We start from the raw sequence: 17798 nt of genomic DNA, 5'->3' as shown, positions 1-17798 counted from the left end.
ACTAAATGAGAAAAGGACAACCGCCATAACCGCTCTTCTTGTACGTTGGTAGCTTCTCCGAAGCTTCTTACTGAAGTTTTTTTTCCTCGCAATAAAATATAAAGACTCCTTTGAAAAATAATAATGAGAACGGTTTAGGTGGTATCAAATTCCTTTGTGAAACACACAATTTTTTTTTAAAGAATTTGTCATGATATATCTAATTCATACACAATATCATAAAAAATAGATACAAATTTGGGATTGTTACTTAATATTGATAATAGATTTAAAAAATATCAAATTTAGATATTTATACCTATGATGAAAACGACAATCAAACATCCATGTTTGACAACTCTGTGAATCATCCATTAAGAAAAAAAAAACTCAAAAATGATCATATTAATGCAAACAAACACAATCTCATCCCAAATCCTATTAAACCAATAGAAATATTACATATGGAAATCTATTTAATTATATATATAAGGAAAGCTTCTAAAATAAGGCAAACGATGATAGTGCACCAACAAGGATGTCTCCCATGTATTCCTTAATCATTGGACTGCCATTAATTTTTAATATTAGATTAGCACAGTTGTTTGATTACGTGTCACTACCATTTTTTGATACTACATATGCTTCCCCAACTTCTCAGGATTAATTTAAAACAAATATCCTGAAATGTCAAAAATTATTAATATTTTTATTCAGGACATGTAGGGTTGGATATTAGAATTTAGAAATTTAGGGCGCCCTTTTTGTCTTTTTGTGTCACGTGGAGTCTCTTAGAAATTAGAATGAAGAATAGCCGTAAATGTCTTTATCATGAAGAATAGCCGTAAATGTCTTTATCATGAATAATGCAAAAACTTTATAATATCTTTCTTATGAAAAGTCATTTTTACCCCTTTTGTGTTTATCTTTGATCCATTCATTTAGCGGCAATGAAAATTTTATTTTATTTTATTAATGATTCATTTCAGCATGCATTATAATAACCAATGATAATAATTTAACATATTTTTAAATATCCCAAAATACCAAACTTAATAATAATAATAAATTATATTATTAGTCAGGAATAGGAAATTAGATAGTAATTAGAATTTATAATTATATTTAATTGTTAAGAAAATATTAAAAGTTGTTTGATCATCTGATTTAAAAATAGTTTTTTTATTTTCAAAAGTAGAAAATCTTTTTTAAAGTTTTCTAACATTGTATGGTTGTTTTTATTTAAACTTTTTTAAAAAACAAAGTGAAATAAAAAATAATTTTTAAAAAATAAATTCAAATTATTTTCATCAATTTTTTTAAAACAAAATAAAAATATGGACACCTTTTTACCATGTTTTCTAAAACTTGTTTTTAAAAATTATTTTTAAGCTAAATAATATAAAATAGTTTCTAAAAACAAGTAAAAAAATATGTCCAAACGGATGTTAAAATTTTATAAATTAAATTTCATTTATTGCTAAGTGATTTGTATGTGAAGCATATTTAGATTTATAAATTTGTCTGTGAAATGTCTACTTAATTATTAAGATTAATTAATTAATTAATTTTTTGGTTTTTAATTTAGAGAACTAAAAATATATTAAAATGAATCTGAATAAAATATTCTAAAGTTTTGGATTAGACAAAATTTATTTTATTTGATCATGGTTAATTTATTTTGGTTTTCAATTTATAATTGTCTAATCTTTAAACAATATAATAAATTCATTTATGATCCAAATTTTTTATGATTTTTCATGCTATTTCATTTTTAAATGAGAAATTTATGAAGTTTAATTTTATTAAGAACTGAAAAAGTGAAACTTTGTAGATTTTCTCTTTATAAACAAGCATTTGAATATTGAACAACAATAAAATAAGATTTAAAAAAAAATACAATTAAATCCAAAATACTTAAAAATTAAAAAAAAAAAAAAATATTCACTCATATTACTGTTGCGGTTGTTTTTTATTTTATTCTATAATTTTTATATTTTTTTTATACTAGTTAATTTGAATAAAGTATACGAATATATACTTAGGATGTGTGATTAATGATAACAAATAAAAGCAAAAAGATAAAATAAATTTTGTATATCACATTCATGTCATATTCTTATTATCTTAGGTGGTGTACAAAAAGTGAATTATTTGGGAGTAAAAAAAGAGGGCATATATATAATAAAAAAAAGCATTTATTTAAAAAAAAAAAGCATATATATATTAAAAAAAGCATTTATTTTTTTTTAAAAAAGCATTTATTTTTTATAAATGAAAATAATGAATGTACCCAATTTTGGAATATTTATTTTTTATATAGCATTTTTATTTAAAAAATAACATTTTATCATTAGAAGAAAGTACACAATACAATGATTACTAACTGATACTACTATCTCCTCAAATCATGCCATGCTAATAGTCTTTGGTGGAGAATTTTTTCTTTAAACTTTTGAAATATATATATAAAGAATTCAATAAATCCACTTTTTCTCAATTATATAATGTCTCTATATGTATTTTGAGGCATGAAAAATAAGAAGCATTCAGTATATTGATTTGTACATTGTGTTAATTGAAAACATTGACCAACAATGATATGTCATATTAACATCAATTGATACCATAATTTGATCATATTATGTAATGTTGATATTCAGTGATGGGTAATTTTGATTTTCTTTTATAAAATTAAATTTTTAAAAATTATTGCTAAATTTCCTATTATTTTCAAAATAGGGCAATTATTTCTCCCTTTCTTGTCATAATTTAATGTTTTCTTTTTTTGAAACATTTTTTTTAATGATTAGAAAGAACCCTCAGTTTCAATCCCCTTTAAATTATTACAATTTTTTCCTCAATTATTTCCAAATTAAGTTAAATCCTTCAATTATTGCGAAATCTAAATTTTTGAATGATCATGTTTCATGACTTCAATTGCCCTATTTTTTTTTTAAGATTTATAAGAGAGCAAAAACCCTTTTTTAAACTCAGTGGTAACTTTTATATTTGTTTAGTTATTTTTATTTAAACAATTTATGGTTTTAAAAAAAACTTGTACATAAAATAAGCAAATATTATTTTTTATAAAAAAAATATTTTGATTTTTTTTCATATTTAATAAAAAGTCTATAATACTGCTATTTTATTTTTTAAAATTATTATTTTAACTTAAGTTTAGGAAAATATCTTAACCATACCATAATAGTAAATCACATGATTAGATAGAAAGGTCTAAGTATAACGTAAATTATTTGAGTTTAATGACCAAAATTATGGGTTACTAAGATTAGCTTGGTTGATAGGATAAGATATGTATATAATATGATATCATATTCTATTAGTTAGGATATAATTTTTAATGAGATGTGATACATTTGGATATCAAATATGATGAATATAATATTTTAAGATAGCATATTCAATTACATATATTATATTATACTTATATTTAGTTTGTAAAGTGAATAAAAAATAAAATAAAATATATGTTATTTTTTTAATATTTAAAATACAAATTATAATATATTTCAATATTTTTTATTTAAAAAAAATGAAATTTCTCTTTAACTTTGAATTGATATATGTTATATTAAGGAGATATAAAATATATGTTGATGATACATTATAGGTGGTAGATCGTCTACATCGTCGTGATTCGAACACTTCATCAAATCATTTAATCGATAGGAGTGACAGATGATGTGTACAAAGGGTATGGATGTAATCGACGAGAGCTAATAACTTACGCTTATTAGGTTGTTCACCCACCAATAAAGAATGTGAGTTGAGTTTAGAACATCGTGAGATAAATTAGTTTTATCCTATATATGTTTAGTTAAATTTAAGATAAGATAAGTAATAAAATAATTTGTTTTATGTTGCAGCGAAAGAAAAAAATAGTTTCACCATGTCAATATCTATCAACATCAGAAGACGGAATGAATAGTTTCACAACGTGAATGTCGATGGACAAACGAGGAATCGTAGATAACTTTTCATTCTAAACAAGACAAAAACTTTAAAAACAAGTTACCAAAAATATGATTTGAGTGATTTTTATGTTAGCGAACCATATAACATGGTAGTCCTTTGGAACGTCTTGATTACCCAAGCAATGATTTGGAAGAAAGAACGGGAATATGTTAAGGATCGTACGTGACAATTTAACTTTATTTCTGTGTCTGCTTCGTGAACCGGATCTTCTCATTTTGATTGCTTGGGTAAAGAGTGAAGCTTGGCTTCTTTGAGTTTGTTCGATTCCCATGGACACTAATCCCACGTGAACGCTATCTCTTTATTTATTTGTTTTCTACTTCATCAATTCAGCCTTCGTCAAGGTTCTCCATTCTTCTTCAATCATCCACCCAATCGGCAACCAAGATTTGACGGCTGATGTATTGTTTTTCAACAATAAAATATTGGCAACCAACTGTGATTTGAAAACATACCATTTTTAATCAGCATTAAGTGTGACAGTCAAAAATCTTTAAATCAAAACAAATATTAAAGATTAATGTATCATGGCAGAGCTGTCACATGAGTGGAGGACACACGTACAATAAATCCTACGTGTACACAGCCAAAATATGATTCACCATTCATCATTTCATAATTATGTGTAAAAAATATTGTGCTAAGCAGATTTTCAAATAATTTTACTTCTTCTTCTCGTGTCGGGGCCAATGACTCCAATGGAAATAAATGCTTTTACTCCACAGTCAAACCATCCATATCAAAAGCACTGATAGCCGCGGGCCGGTGTCCATATTAATCAAGTGTAAAGTAAGAAACAAAGGGGGTGGTGGGTACAGCAGTACACCTTACGACAGCATGATAAGTTGTTCTTATTTTTATTATTTATCTCACATATAGTTAAATTTGGAAACGTAATTTTTCTTAATATATGTATATATATATATATATATATATATATATGTTGCCGTTGTGTTTTTCCTTGAGTAAAGAGGACGGAAGTGACGTGAGGACACTGTTGTCGTGGTATTGAATTAATGAAAGAACTAAATAAAAAATGATAAATAAAGAAATTCACCTCCGTGGTATTGAATTAATGAAAGAACTAAATAAAAAATGATAAATAAAGAAATTCACCTCCGCCTGCAAAACCGTAGGTTAGATTTCTGTAGTCTGTGTAACCGCCACACCAAAGCAAAACGAAGCTTCCTGGAAGTTAGCTTAGGCTTATTATACTACAGGCGCTATGCGCTCTATTTATAAATACGATGTCTCTCACACCTGTGTAGCACAAAGATAACGGCGCTGGAAATCTATCTGCTAGCTATCTATTCTGTAGATTAATTATCGGGAGAAACATCAGTAGAGTTGCACCTACTAGGTAAGTTAAGAATGGCGTCTCAGGAGCCGTGGCAGATGGAGAACGGCAACCTCAAGGGCTCCAGCAAGGAGATTAAACATGGAAGGACCGCCCACAACATGTCCTCTTCTTCCCTTCGGAAGAAGTCCGATCTCTCCCTTGTCAACAAAGTTCCCTGCGGATTGGTGAGGCAGCTATTGGCCAATCTCCAGGAGGTCATCCTCGGGACTAAGCTCTCCGTTCTCTTTCCGGCTATCCCGCTTGCCATCGTCGCCCAGTACTACGGCTTTGCCGGGGTAAGTCTTCCACTGATATTCATCACTTTGTCATTCTGGATTTTAATCCAAGGATGAATCGAATTTGGAATTCCCGTATGATATTAATAATTCTTTACGATTTGTTTTCTGGAACAGCCTTGGATTTTCGGTCTGAGCTTGCTTGGACTCACCCCGCTTGCTGAACGGCTTGGCTTTCTGACCGAGTAAGCCAATGTTTGATTTTCAATTATTTAGTTTTATAGCTTTTCGTTTTCTGTTCACATAAATTGATCTAACATTGTTTTTTCTTTCTTCTCGTGACAAATTGAAGGCAAATAGCATATTATACTGGTCCAACAGGTAAATCATGGAACCTTCATTTGCTTGATCAAATTGAAATGAAAGATTGGGGCCCAAATTTCTTTTTAATTTCTCTGTGAAGAGGGTGGGGACCCGTTTTTTCAAACATTATTTCTGTATTTGGATGCGTAGGAATCAAAGTAGAGGAACAAGTCCAATTCTCATTTCAATGTTTTATGGAAATGAATTAAGATATTTAGATAACAATTTTTCTCCCTCATCAATCAAAGTAATTGAAAAAGATATTTTTATTCCTGTTGCTTCCCTTTCCTCACTTTCTTGGCCATCAAACAAAATTTTTCATCCTTTTTACTAATCAAAGAATGCAAAACATGAATTTGAAAGAAAAAAAAAAAGTCATTTTCTACTCTCTTCCTCCACTTTTCTAACATGAAAAAAAGAGAGAAGGAAATTCTGATTTCTTTGTTTCCTGTTTTATAGCATTCACAGCAATGCTACAAGAGGTGAAATTCTCGCTTATCTTATAATCAAACAAAAATTTCCTTTCTTTGAAGAGTGAATGAGAATAACTAATGAGTGGAGATGAATGAAAATGAATGAAACCATAGGCTATCATGTAAAACCAGACGTTGGAAAGATCCATTTACAATGTGACTCTCATTCTAAAATTTCATTCCCATCAAATTATTGGATATTAAACTAACTGCGTTGATTAATTTATTTATAAATCGGAATTTAGATGAGTTTCTCGGTAGTAATACTGGATTAAGTTTTTAATGATCATAAAGCTCCCCTAGGGTTTATTGCACTTTCATCACTTCCTTCCAGTTGATTGTATGTTGTTCTATTAAGAACATTTTATGATGCCTCACCTTTTTGGAGTATAGAACCCTTGGAAATAGTGTTTGAAATTGCTTTTCAAGCATATGATGATTCAAATCATCAAAGATGTGGTACCTCTATGGTCCATGGGATTTTCCTAATCTCAATTTTGATATTAATATCTTAATTGTCACAAAATTATGTGAGGTTGATGCCTCTTAATAATGATTGCTCTCAAACTCTTTATAGGGTTGTAATTTTTCTTGTTATGCATGTTAAGATTGTGATATCTTATATCGGATAGGGGAGTAATTTTTTTATATTATACAAGTATAAGTCTTTCTTAACCTTGTGGATGCGTTTTAAAGTCATGAAAACACTTTTGGGTCAAAAGCGGACAATATTTACATAGTTAGATATGGGTCATTACAAATGGTATCAGAGTCGATCTTCAACCCCGATGTGGGGACTTGTTTAGCCTTGTATAGGGTATTTATTTGTTTGATCTTGCATTTTAAATTCGTGGGGATTTCTTTGGGTCAACATTGGACACAATATATATAGTTGGGTGCTGGTCTTTACATTGATAATAAGAAAAATCATTGGTTTTACATTTGGACTTAATGAAACGGTGGTTGTACAAACCCAATGGAGTAGTCTCCATTTGTAATGGGTGTAGTGAGAGCCAAATTTAGCTAACCTGATTTTTGAATGTAGTGGGTTCTTTGATATTGTCAGTCAGTGATGGAAGTTGTTTGATGTTTTCCTTGAAATTGTGCTTTCAGTTGGAGGGCTTCTAAATGCAACATGTGGTAATGCCACAGAGCTGATAATTGCAATATTCGCTTTGAGCAAGAACAAAATTTTAGTGGTGAAGTATTCTCTACTGGGCTCTGTGCTCTCCAATCTTCTTCTGGTTCTTGGGACTTCTCTCTTCTGTGGTGGCATTTACAACCTTAGAGAGGAGCAGAAATATGATAGGGTAAACCCCTAATCACTTATCTTTAATTTCAAACCCTAATTTAATTCTGTGATAGTTTGTATTTATAAATATTACTTGTGGTCTTAACTCTTAACAGAAACAATCCGACATAAACTCGCTCCTTCTGCTTCTGGGATTGTTGTGCCACATGCTACCATTGATGTTTCGGTATGCAGCAAACCCCAGTGGTGCCGCTCTTATTGCAGACTCAACTCTCTCTCTATCAAGAGCTGGCAGCATTGTGATGCTCGTAGCATACTTGGCTTACCTAGTTTTCCAGTTGTGGACCCACAGGAAATTGTTTGAGGCACCAGAGGTGGTTCTCTTCATTTTCTTTTTGTCTTAGGTGCAAGGCCATGCATTGAACAAACAAATCTATACCGTATGAATTGGTTTTGGCAGAGTCCAGAAATTGGTGACTGCCTCCTTACATTATGTGATTAATTATGGTGACTTTGATGATCAGGATGGTGATGATGACACTGTGAGTTCTGATGAAGAGCCTGTTATAGGATTTTGGAGTTCAGTTGTCTGGCTGATTTTAATGACGGCTATCATTGCTTTATTATCTGAGTTTGTTGTCGGCACGATTGAGGTAATCAAAACATTTTCTAGGCATTCAGCTGTCTTTAAATATCCCAACAAATTTAAATCTGATCATGTTGTTTTACATAGCTTTTTCTGGGATTAATTTCATGTGGAGCTAACTCGAATTTCTCTTTCTTTTATTACCAGGTTGCATCAGAATCTTGGGGTATTTCTGTCAGCTTCATCAGCATAATCTTGTTGCCCATAGTTGGAAACGCTGCAGAACATGCTGGAGCAGTCATATTCGCCTTTAAGAACAAGTTGGTGAGTAGTGCAGTGATCTTTCTTTCTTTTTTTCTCAATTGAACAGCTATTTTGAATAAGAACAACCCTCTTTCTCATATTGAACTTGCTGAATGTATTCATTGGACACAAATGCAGGATATATCTTTGGGTGTTGCTTTGGGGTCTGCAACTCAAATTGCAATGTTTGTGGTGAGAATTTACAACCCAAGAAATGGGAGTTCTTGATCAAATCAAACCTGTCTTTGAATCAGTTGGAAAATTATTTAATCACTGTGTAAACATGATTGATCAGGTTCCATTATGCGTGTTGGTTGCCTGGATAATGGGCATCAGGATGGATCTTGATTTCAGTCTCCTTGAGACAAGCTCTCTTGCTTTAGCCATAATTGTCACAGCCTTCACTCTACAGGTTAGGTTTTCATGAACACCAATTTCACATGCCTAATTTTATGTAAAGTCCTGAGGAAGTTGTTCATCATTGTTGAATGAGACTCAAATCTGGTACTGTTGATTATTTATATATAGGATGGATCTTCTCACTACATGAAAGGATTGGTCCTTCTGCTGTGCTATGTTGTTATCGGGGCCTGCTTTTTCGTTTCCAAAACAACCCCCGGTGAGTACATAAAATGAAGTTTTTCGTCTTTAATCAGAATATATCCAACGCCCATCTCATTCTTACCTCTTCTTTTTTCTAGACCAAGGAAATGGCATCACCCCGGGGATCAAGTTGCCAACTGAAGGAGTCGTCAGTGCTTAATAGGCAAGTACATTCTCCAGAACATATACAAATATATTTCCACACATGCAGGAAAAAGTAAAGTGTAATGAAGAATGAGCTATTTGACATATGCAGGCTTTGGCCCTTTGGGGTCGTTTCTCTCCTGATGAAGAAAGCAATGTTGTAATGCTATTTTTCCAACAATCCCTTGATTGGAAATGGGAGGATCAAGTGCAATATTTGTTATTCTTTCATTTGGATTGGCCTTGTGCAGCGTAGGGCGTGAAGTTCACATGCATGTTACATTTGGCATTAGAGATTGTGGAGGCTCCAAGGTCGAGAAGGATATTAGTGGTGGATGTAGCGTTACAACTTGATGAAGAAGACCAGCATACAAGCATATATGGTCATGTATATTCGTTGGTAACTGAGTATGGTTTGTTATGCTAGTAGAGTGGTGGGTGGGGCACCGCACAGGGCTACTTTCCTTCTGTAGTTCTATTATCAATAAATGGAAATTGGTGTTTTGAGTTTGCTATGTCTTTGTAAAATTCTGGAACGATTTCAACTTCTATTATTGTTTCCTAATGCGGCACCCCTATAAGTATCTAAATCTAATGATAATACAGTGTGTTATTTGTCACCTTTTGCATGGGGAATGAACACATTGACAGAGTCCCCAACCTCATTATATTCTATGCACAGTGAGTTCCTCCAATTTTTTTAGAACTATTGCGGTTTAAAGGTTGCGCTTTTGTGTGAATTTGAAGAGGGGTTGAAAAGGTCAAATCAAGAATGAAGTCATTTGCTGGATATAATATTCTTGTCTCCAATCATGGGTGAATATGTGGGCACCATTGGGAGACATGTCGACCTTTTGGTTGGCATGGATATTATATTGAGAAAATTGTGCTTTTAACTTGGGTTCAAAAATTAAGTTTTGATGGGTATAAGTTTATCATTTAAGGTTAAAACTTATAAGAAGTGTGAAAATTTAGAAGAAATATATGAATTTTTTATCTTTTCAAAAATGATATTTATTGACTATAAAAAAAAAGAAAGTAGAAAAATATTAATTTAAATTTTATTTCTTTTGTAAACCTCAATAAAATTTAATTTAATTTAGTGATTTGAAAAAAAATACATCATTTTCCAAAAAAATAAAAATAAAATTATTATTATTATTATTATTTTAAAATCAAACATCTTAGAAAATATATATATATATTTAAAATTGTGTATATAAAAAATAACTAAAAATATGTTAAAATTATTTTTTTAAATGATATATTTAAAAAAAATAGTTTTCTAAAGGTAATAAAATTTCAAAATAATTATTAAAAAAATTTAAGATAAAAAAGTTTGTCAAATATTGTGGAAGAAAATACTCAAAATAGTTTTGAAAGGTATATTGGTCTCTTCACATTTTATATCATTCCCATCAATTATATAACTTTTATATGTCAAATTTTAATTTTTGGGCACAGCTGAGTTCAAAACACAATTCTCATTACGGGAGAAGTCACAAAGGGAACTTATGGAGTAGTAAGGTATATCCATTTCAATAAAGGGTGAGAATCAGAGGACCCTATTTCATTGCATAATGTATTATTTAAACCCCAGTTGCAAGTTGCAATAAACAGGAGAAGGAAGGGTGTTGGTCAGCTCAGTGTTGGGCTTAGAAGACCCAGAATGCTGAGGAAGCCCAGTTTATATATTTCCACAAAACCGCATTGGGCCAGTTTGGTTTGGCCCACCTAAAAACCTTTTCTGAAGTCCCCTCCCAAAATCTATCCCATAAAACTTTTGATTCCAATTTCATAAAGATGAGTTTTATATCTAGAACCTTCTTTCCTTCGTACTGTTTACATTTATATAACCAAGCGAAATGGCGCCTAAGCCTGATTTGATTGGGTAAATAAAAGTACGAGTAGAGAAGAGAGTGGGCTGGCCCTGTAAGCAGGCGTGGAAGGAATGGTAGCTTTGAGGAATCAAATATTCTTAAAAACTATTGCCTTCCCATGCCTTTACTGCCGACTTATATACCTAAAATATTCAATCATATGTATATAACTATGCAACACCACACGAATCAAATTTTAAAAATTTCATGACTATGAAAATCTAGGGCCCACAGGGATTAAGGACCCATTGAATATCTGAGCCCAGAAATAAGCCCCATATGGTAGGCCCATTATTCACCAAATCATAGGGAGAGACAAATATAAAAGAGGAGGGAGAAATGCATCGGTTTCACGTTTTCAACTCCTCTTCCTCTGCAACGGGACCTCCTCCTGGGTGCCTTATCTTTGAGTTTGCCATTCCAAAACCCTGGAAATTACAGGTCTCGGCTGTGTAGAGATGAGGGAGGAGAAGGGTGTTTTAGTCTGGCGAAGTATCCCAGGCCTTGAAGCTTCCAACACCGGTCTCGTTGGAAGCCCAGTCCCGCAATTGCAATGGAGAAAGAACGGGTTCAGTGGGATTTCTTGTAATTTTGCCTCTGTTTCAGTGCTAGACAAGGGATTTCAGAACGAGCTGCCACCCACGTCCACCCCGACGGCGGCTCAGCTCTTCAAGCATCCCCTAGCTTTGGTGGCTTTGGTGCCCAAAGACATCTCTCTGTTTACTGCCGGCGCAGTTGCCGGAGCGGCGGCCAAGAGCGTCACGGCGCCTCTTGACCGTATCAAGCTTCTCATGCAGGTGTTTATTTATTATTGCAATCTTTTTCAAATGCATGGTTTATGAGTATTGACTTTCTTTCTGGCGATTGTTCCATCTACTGCTCCTTTGGTTGGTGAGAATGTCGGAAAGAGGAAAAAATTGATTGATTGAATCTGAATTTTTACTTCCCTAATGTTTCCTTCTGTTACGCAGAAAATATAGGACAAAGAAAGAAATTAAGAGATGAAATATTGGATTCTTGGCTTCGCCAATTTTCCGTTGGGTTACAGGCGAAATTTGGAGAAAGAACAGAAAAGAATTTGAATATAGTTTGTTGTTTTTGAATCGGACAACACTCGACCCCGCACTCAACTAGGTCCATCTACTGTTCCGTTTGGTTAGTGAAAAAAATGTAGGAAAAAAAGGAATTGATATATTGAATCTGAATTTTGCGCTTCCCTAATCTTTCCTTTTGTCAAGCAGAAAATATACGAAAAGGAAAGAAATTAAGAGATGGAATCTAGGATTCTTGACTTGGCCAATGTTACGTTTGGTTACTGGCCAAATTTGGAGGAAGAACAGAAAATAATTTGAATATAGTTCCTCGTTTATTTGGAATTGGACAACACACAAACCTACACTCCACTAAGTCCGGCCCAGCAAATTAGGTCACTTGAAGTGAGTTTTCATTTTTAGATAAACCAAAACATGAGATTTGAAATTTATTTATTTCCCAGTTTTCTGGGCAACCAAACAGAAAATAACAAAAGTTCAGTTGTTTCTGATTATGGAAGGTTGTTGAATTTCATGAATGCCATTTTCTTGGAATAATTCTTTTGAAGCACTTTTGCTACCTTTACGCATGGATTCATCTTGTTCTGTAAATCTAAAACTTTGTTTGCCTTAATGTTACATTTGCTTCTAATTATGATGATTGTTTATCCAAGTGGCTGTGCTTTAATTTCGTGTATTTTTTTACCTTGAGCTGTATTAGTATCACAGAGCAATAAACTTTTTGCATTAGTGGATTTATTGGAATCTTTGGGGGAAAGAAACCCCATCAACAGAATATAAATAACAGTAGTCTATGCAAGAAAGGAGAAAACAAGAATATGAAAATACAGAGCATAGCAAAAACATACATAACATGAGATTTATTAGGTTCAACTACTAGGGACAATGAGTAAGTTGGCCAGTAAAATCTATAAACAGAGGAAATTAGCGGTGAAAGTTCAAATATAACCTCTCTTGGAAATGGGTGAAAACCCGCTAGATGGGAACAAATGCTGTAATGTAGATCATTATTGCTTTTTCCTGTAATTTGGAATAGTTTGCTGTTGAAAATGAAAATTACCATTTGCGATCAGTCTATGGGCTCTCTTCTTTTAAATGTGTGTATATATAATCTAGATGAGCCCTGCTTGTTCTTTTTGGTTCCTCTGGGAACCACATTTGTAAATTTATGATATTGATGAAGAGTTTGCTAATTAAATAGGGAAATGTCACTCTATATTCTTAATCAATTTGCTCTGTTTATAGACTCATGGCTTGAGAGTTGGGGAAGAAAGTGCTAAGAAGGCAATTGGTTTTATTGAGGTATGTTATGTTTCATTTTTCTTGCTTTCGGTTGTTCATAATTGTTTCATTTATTGCAGATTCTATGCATTTTGGTAATATGGGCTATGATGTAATCTTACTTCTTATTGCTTGAACTGTAAAATTTGTGTGAGCTCTTTTATCTTGACTACATAAGCATTTCCCATGCCAAGGATCTCATTTATGTTGACCTATCTTATTTCACATCCATAGGGGAGCCAACTTCATCAATAAATTAAAATTTTAGTTTAATAGGAATATAAATATAGCTATTCTCTCCTGGAGGATTGCTCCCTTGTTTGCTCCAATGTATTTAGAGGGAGCAGAAAAAAAAGGGACTTTAATGGGAGTGGAAGCGTGCTGTTGGAGACAGAGGATATATTCTTGAGGTATTTGTATGTATGGATGGTGGAGATTGTCTCTGATTTGAATTCTAGATGCTCCTTTTTTGCTCTTTTCTTAGTCTAGGTGATTTTTGTGTCTATGTAACTGGATCTGTGGCCTGTTCGTTTTTCTTGCTTTTCTTCTTCTCTTCTGTTCTCTCCCTCTTTTTTGTGTTTTAATTTTGTATCTCCCTGTTGTGCACCCTTTGACACTCATTAATATTTTCATTTGCGTACCAGAAAAAGGAAAAACACTCCTAGTCCCAAATCTTGTAGTGAAAATTTCTTAATTGGAAACCTTTCTCCTTTCTTGCATATTCTCATTTTTATTCTGGAACCTTTTTTGTTCATTGACAGCCATTATGTATGTTTTAAGGACCTGTAGGATTCCATTTGCCCAGCAACTTGATATTGTACTTCTCCACAGATTGTGGTACTGTAGTTGAATATGTCTGTCAAATTATAGTTTTATATGTCTACTCCAACAACATGATGATAGGTTGGGTGTTATGAGAGCTCCTGGCTGCCTTATCTGTTAGTCATCTGTGTACTAGTCCCTGGTAAATGCATAAAGATGCTTCTTAATGATCCTGAATTTCTTCATTTCAAAAGGTATAAAGGTTTGTTTTTGGGGATAGTTGTTCCTTTTGAGTTCTGTGGGGAATCTTTTTCATTTCCAAATTATTTTTTTTATTGGAACATTTAACATGATAGACATTAAGGAAGAAAGAATTGATAGGTATCCTAGGTTCACAAGAGAGCTGCCAGCCTGCCAGACAAAGTATATTACTTTTAAAGCAATATATTTGTGACTATTTTAGCTTCTATTAACTATGGATAGTGGTTTTGTAGATGATAAATTTCAATTGCTTCAGTATACTTGTATTAAGATGCTGGGATATTTGTTCATTTGAATCCCATGTCTGATTTCTTGTTAAGGAACTATCTTTCCCTGAACTCATCCTCGATGATGACTTTTTTATGTCTAATGATGATGCCTTCTTGGACATGAACTGCAGGCCATAACATTGATTGGAAAGGAAGAAGGACTTAAAGGGTACTGGAAAGGCAACCTTCCTCAGGTCCTTTGCATCCTTCACTTTCTAAATTGCATGGATAAGCTTTTCTCTTCACTGTTTCAGAGTATCTTTTTCCAAGATTGTTGGGATAATTCTTTATTGAATTGAATGTACTTAAGGATTTCTTTTGATTTGTTCCAGGTGATACGTATCATACCTTACAGTGCCGTCCAGCTGTTTGCTTATGAAACTTACAAGGTAATGGTGGCGCCATCTTTAAGCATCATTTAGCATGTTGTTATATGGATCTCAATGATTAGTGTTTGAGACATTCTGATTTTTTGTTTTACACATGAATTTCTAGAAACTTTTTAGGGGAAAGGATGGTGAGCTCTCTGTTATTGGTAGACTTGCAGCAGGTGCTTGTGCTGGCATGACGTCCACTTTTGTGAGTAATACAGCAAACAAAGGCGCTGAATCTTAGTTTATTACATACTGGTTTGCAATGTGCCTTTCTAGGTGGTAATGTGGTTATTGCTTGGTTAGCATATACTCCATATATTTCACTTATAAATTCTATCTTGCAAATAATCATTGATTGTCTGGAATTTTTCATGTGTTATTCATATCACTTCTCTTTCTATCCATTCTGTTATCAATCTATATATACATTTAAAACTTTTATCCTTGGCTCTGTATTTTTTTTGTAGGTAACTTACCCTCTAGATGTACTTAGGTTAAGGCTAGCAGTTGAGCCAGGCCATCAAACTATGTCTGAGGTATGATCAACTGATTCAGATTGTGTTTATGGCAAGAAGGCCTTGTTATGTGAAGATGCATTTATGAGCTGATTTCAGGTTGCCTTAAACATACTAAGAGAGGAAGGAGTTGCATCCTTCTATAAGGGTCTTGGACCTTCTCTTCTTGGAATAGCACCTTACATTGCTGTGAACTTTTGCGTTTTTGATTTGTGAGCTTCCTCTTCCCATGACCATTACAGCTTAGTGAGTGAGAACACAAACAGAATATATTCATCTGAGACATGAATCTCTTCTATGGGTAATCAGGGTGAAGAAGTCTTTGCCAGAGAAGTACCAAAAGAGGACTGAAACCTCTCTATTGACTGGTTTAGTGTCAGCTACCATTGCCACAGTCATGTGCTATCCTTTGGACACAGTTAGAAGGCAAATGCAAATGAAGGGTGCACCTTACAAAACAGTGCTGGATGCTATTCCAGGTAAATAGATGCCATCACTAGTAAAGCATGAATTTTATCAGCTGTAAACATGGATAAGTTTTGAATGGAAGAGCCTCTAAGAAAGTAATATGTTTGTTTTATGCCCTTTTTTCCAGATGGAGAAAAGTTTTATAATCATCCTCGCAATTCTTGATTTATATCTCTACTTCTCTCTCTCTGTTTTTTAGGTCTGTTGTTAGGGCCTCATAATCCTCACAACTTCCATGTCTGGTTTCTCCCTTTTGAAGGGGCTATAAATTTTTTAACAGTCTAGGTTCTTTTAACAAAGATGTAAATGTTGCTTTAATTGATAACTCCTTGCTTATATCTGACTTGGTCTGATTGTCTCAGGTATTGTGGAACGTGATGGTTTTATTGGATTATACAGGGGGTTTGTTCCCAATGCGTTGAAAACCCTACCAAACAGCAGGTTCATGTTAACTCCTGTTCCATTTTCTCTATTCTCTTTTAGAAATCCTTCTTTATGGTTTTGTGGTGTAGTTTGAAACTAGGTTCCTTCAGGCCTTATGTCTAGATCATTTGGTGAATTAGTTGTGGGATGCCCTCTAGTCAAGTTTTTGAAAGATTTGCATGATGACTTTGTTGATATATTGAGCTAATATCAGTTTAACAATTTCATTATAAGGTTTTCCTTAACAGCAAAGAAAGTTAACCAATATTGTGGATGTTCATGTAATGCTCCATCATGGTGTTTTGCATTGTCCATTCTATTTTTTTGATAGCCCATGACTTTTTAGCATTCCTTGGCGACCCTCAGAAGTTGGTGTTAATAATGTATAATAGGATATGGCTATAGATGTAGCTGAATGGTGAATAACTGAATAAGGATTTATATGGCTGGTCCCCAGCGGTCGGAATGAAGGCTTTGTGGAGTTGAGGATTATAAGGGAGTTAAAAATGTTGTATGTATATGGGAACCTTAAATCCTCTCTTAAGGGTTATGTGATTTCAATATTTGAAACATTCTTAGCATTGACTCCATACTTGGGGAAGAATTTCTGCCTACTATGTTGTGGAAACAAGTGCAGTAATTTCCTTGGGAACTCCAGATCCATGTTTCCCGACTAATCAGAAATGATGAGTCTACTTGCTGCATGAATGAGCATTTCCCATCATGAACTTGCAGTTTAGTGGCATAATGCCTAGTTACATTATTTGATGAACTCCTCAATTTTTTGGTGCAGCATTCGGCTTACCACCTTTGATTCGGTTAAACGACTGATTGCGGCTGGTGAGAAAGAGTTCCAAAGAATTGTTGAGGAAAATAGCAAGAAACAAAACCAGAAGGAGAGTCGTTGAAGAGACCAGTTCCTCATCACGCTGGTTCTTTTGCTCGATTTTCTTTTTGACTACCATTTTTTGTGGACATGATGTCCCACCATTTTCTTTTATGGGGATTATATTCCATAAGGAGAATGCCCTGTATGATGATATGTAGTGATTCTTGAGCCACCAGTTCTGGTGTCCTGGGGCTATATTTTGGTCAGATAATCATTAGTGCTAGTCTCGAATATTTATTTATCAACTTGGATTTTTTCCCCATCTGTAGTAAATTCACATGCAGAAGCAAGCAATGCATTGAGGAAGCCATGGTGGTGAAGTTTGTTTGGACAATCTCAGCCTGCAA

The 17798-nt window shown here is 33.3% G+C and overlaps 2 protein-coding genes across 3 annotated transcripts; both read left to right on the top strand.

Moving 5' to 3' along the window:
• Positions 1–5115: 5115 nt before the first annotated feature.
• Positions 5116–9792, top strand: LOC100240763 (vacuolar cation/proton exchanger 3). 2 transcript variants are annotated; one of them, XM_010655854.3, is made up of 12 exons: positions 5116–5613; positions 5731–5798; positions 5906–5934; positions 7503–7699; positions 7797–8015; positions 8166–8294; positions 8435–8551; positions 8669–8722; positions 8826–8942; positions 9059–9149; positions 9232–9296; positions 9529–9792. In XM_010655854.3, the coding sequence occupies exons 1-11, from the start codon at positions 5350–5352 to the stop codon at positions 9291–9293; spliced, it is 1347 nt and encodes a 448-aa protein (XP_010654156.1). In that variant the 5' UTR covers positions 5116–5349; the 3' UTR covers positions 9294–9296; positions 9529–9792. The 2 variants fall into 2 exon arrangements, with proteins under 2 accessions (XP_010654156.1, XP_002274791.2); XM_002274755.5 differs by having other exon boundaries at positions 9390–9792.
• Positions 9793–11497: 1705 nt separating this feature from the next.
• On the top strand, positions 11498–17711 carry LOC100245861 (thylakoid ADP,ATP carrier protein, chloroplastic). Its single transcript, XM_002274728.4, has 10 exons — positions 11498–11954; positions 13455–13511; positions 14914–14976; positions 15115–15171; positions 15278–15361; positions 15624–15692; positions 15771–15883; positions 15981–16150; positions 16502–16580; positions 17356–17711. The coding sequence occupies exons 1-10, from the start codon at positions 11616–11618 to the stop codon at positions 17468–17470; spliced, it is 1146 nt and encodes a 381-aa protein (XP_002274764.1). The 5' UTR covers positions 11498–11615; the 3' UTR covers positions 17471–17711.
• Positions 17712–17798: the final 87 nt, after the last annotated feature.

Source organism: Vitis vinifera, chromosome 8 (assembly GCF_030704535.1).
Source record: "Vitis vinifera cultivar Pinot Noir 40024 chromosome 8, ASM3070453v1".
In the NCBI taxonomy this organism is placed as follows: domain Eukaryota; kingdom Viridiplantae; phylum Streptophyta; class Magnoliopsida; order Vitales; family Vitaceae; genus Vitis; species Vitis vinifera.
Note: the sequence above shows the minus strand (reverse complement) of the source record. Positions and strands in the feature narration are given on the sequence as shown.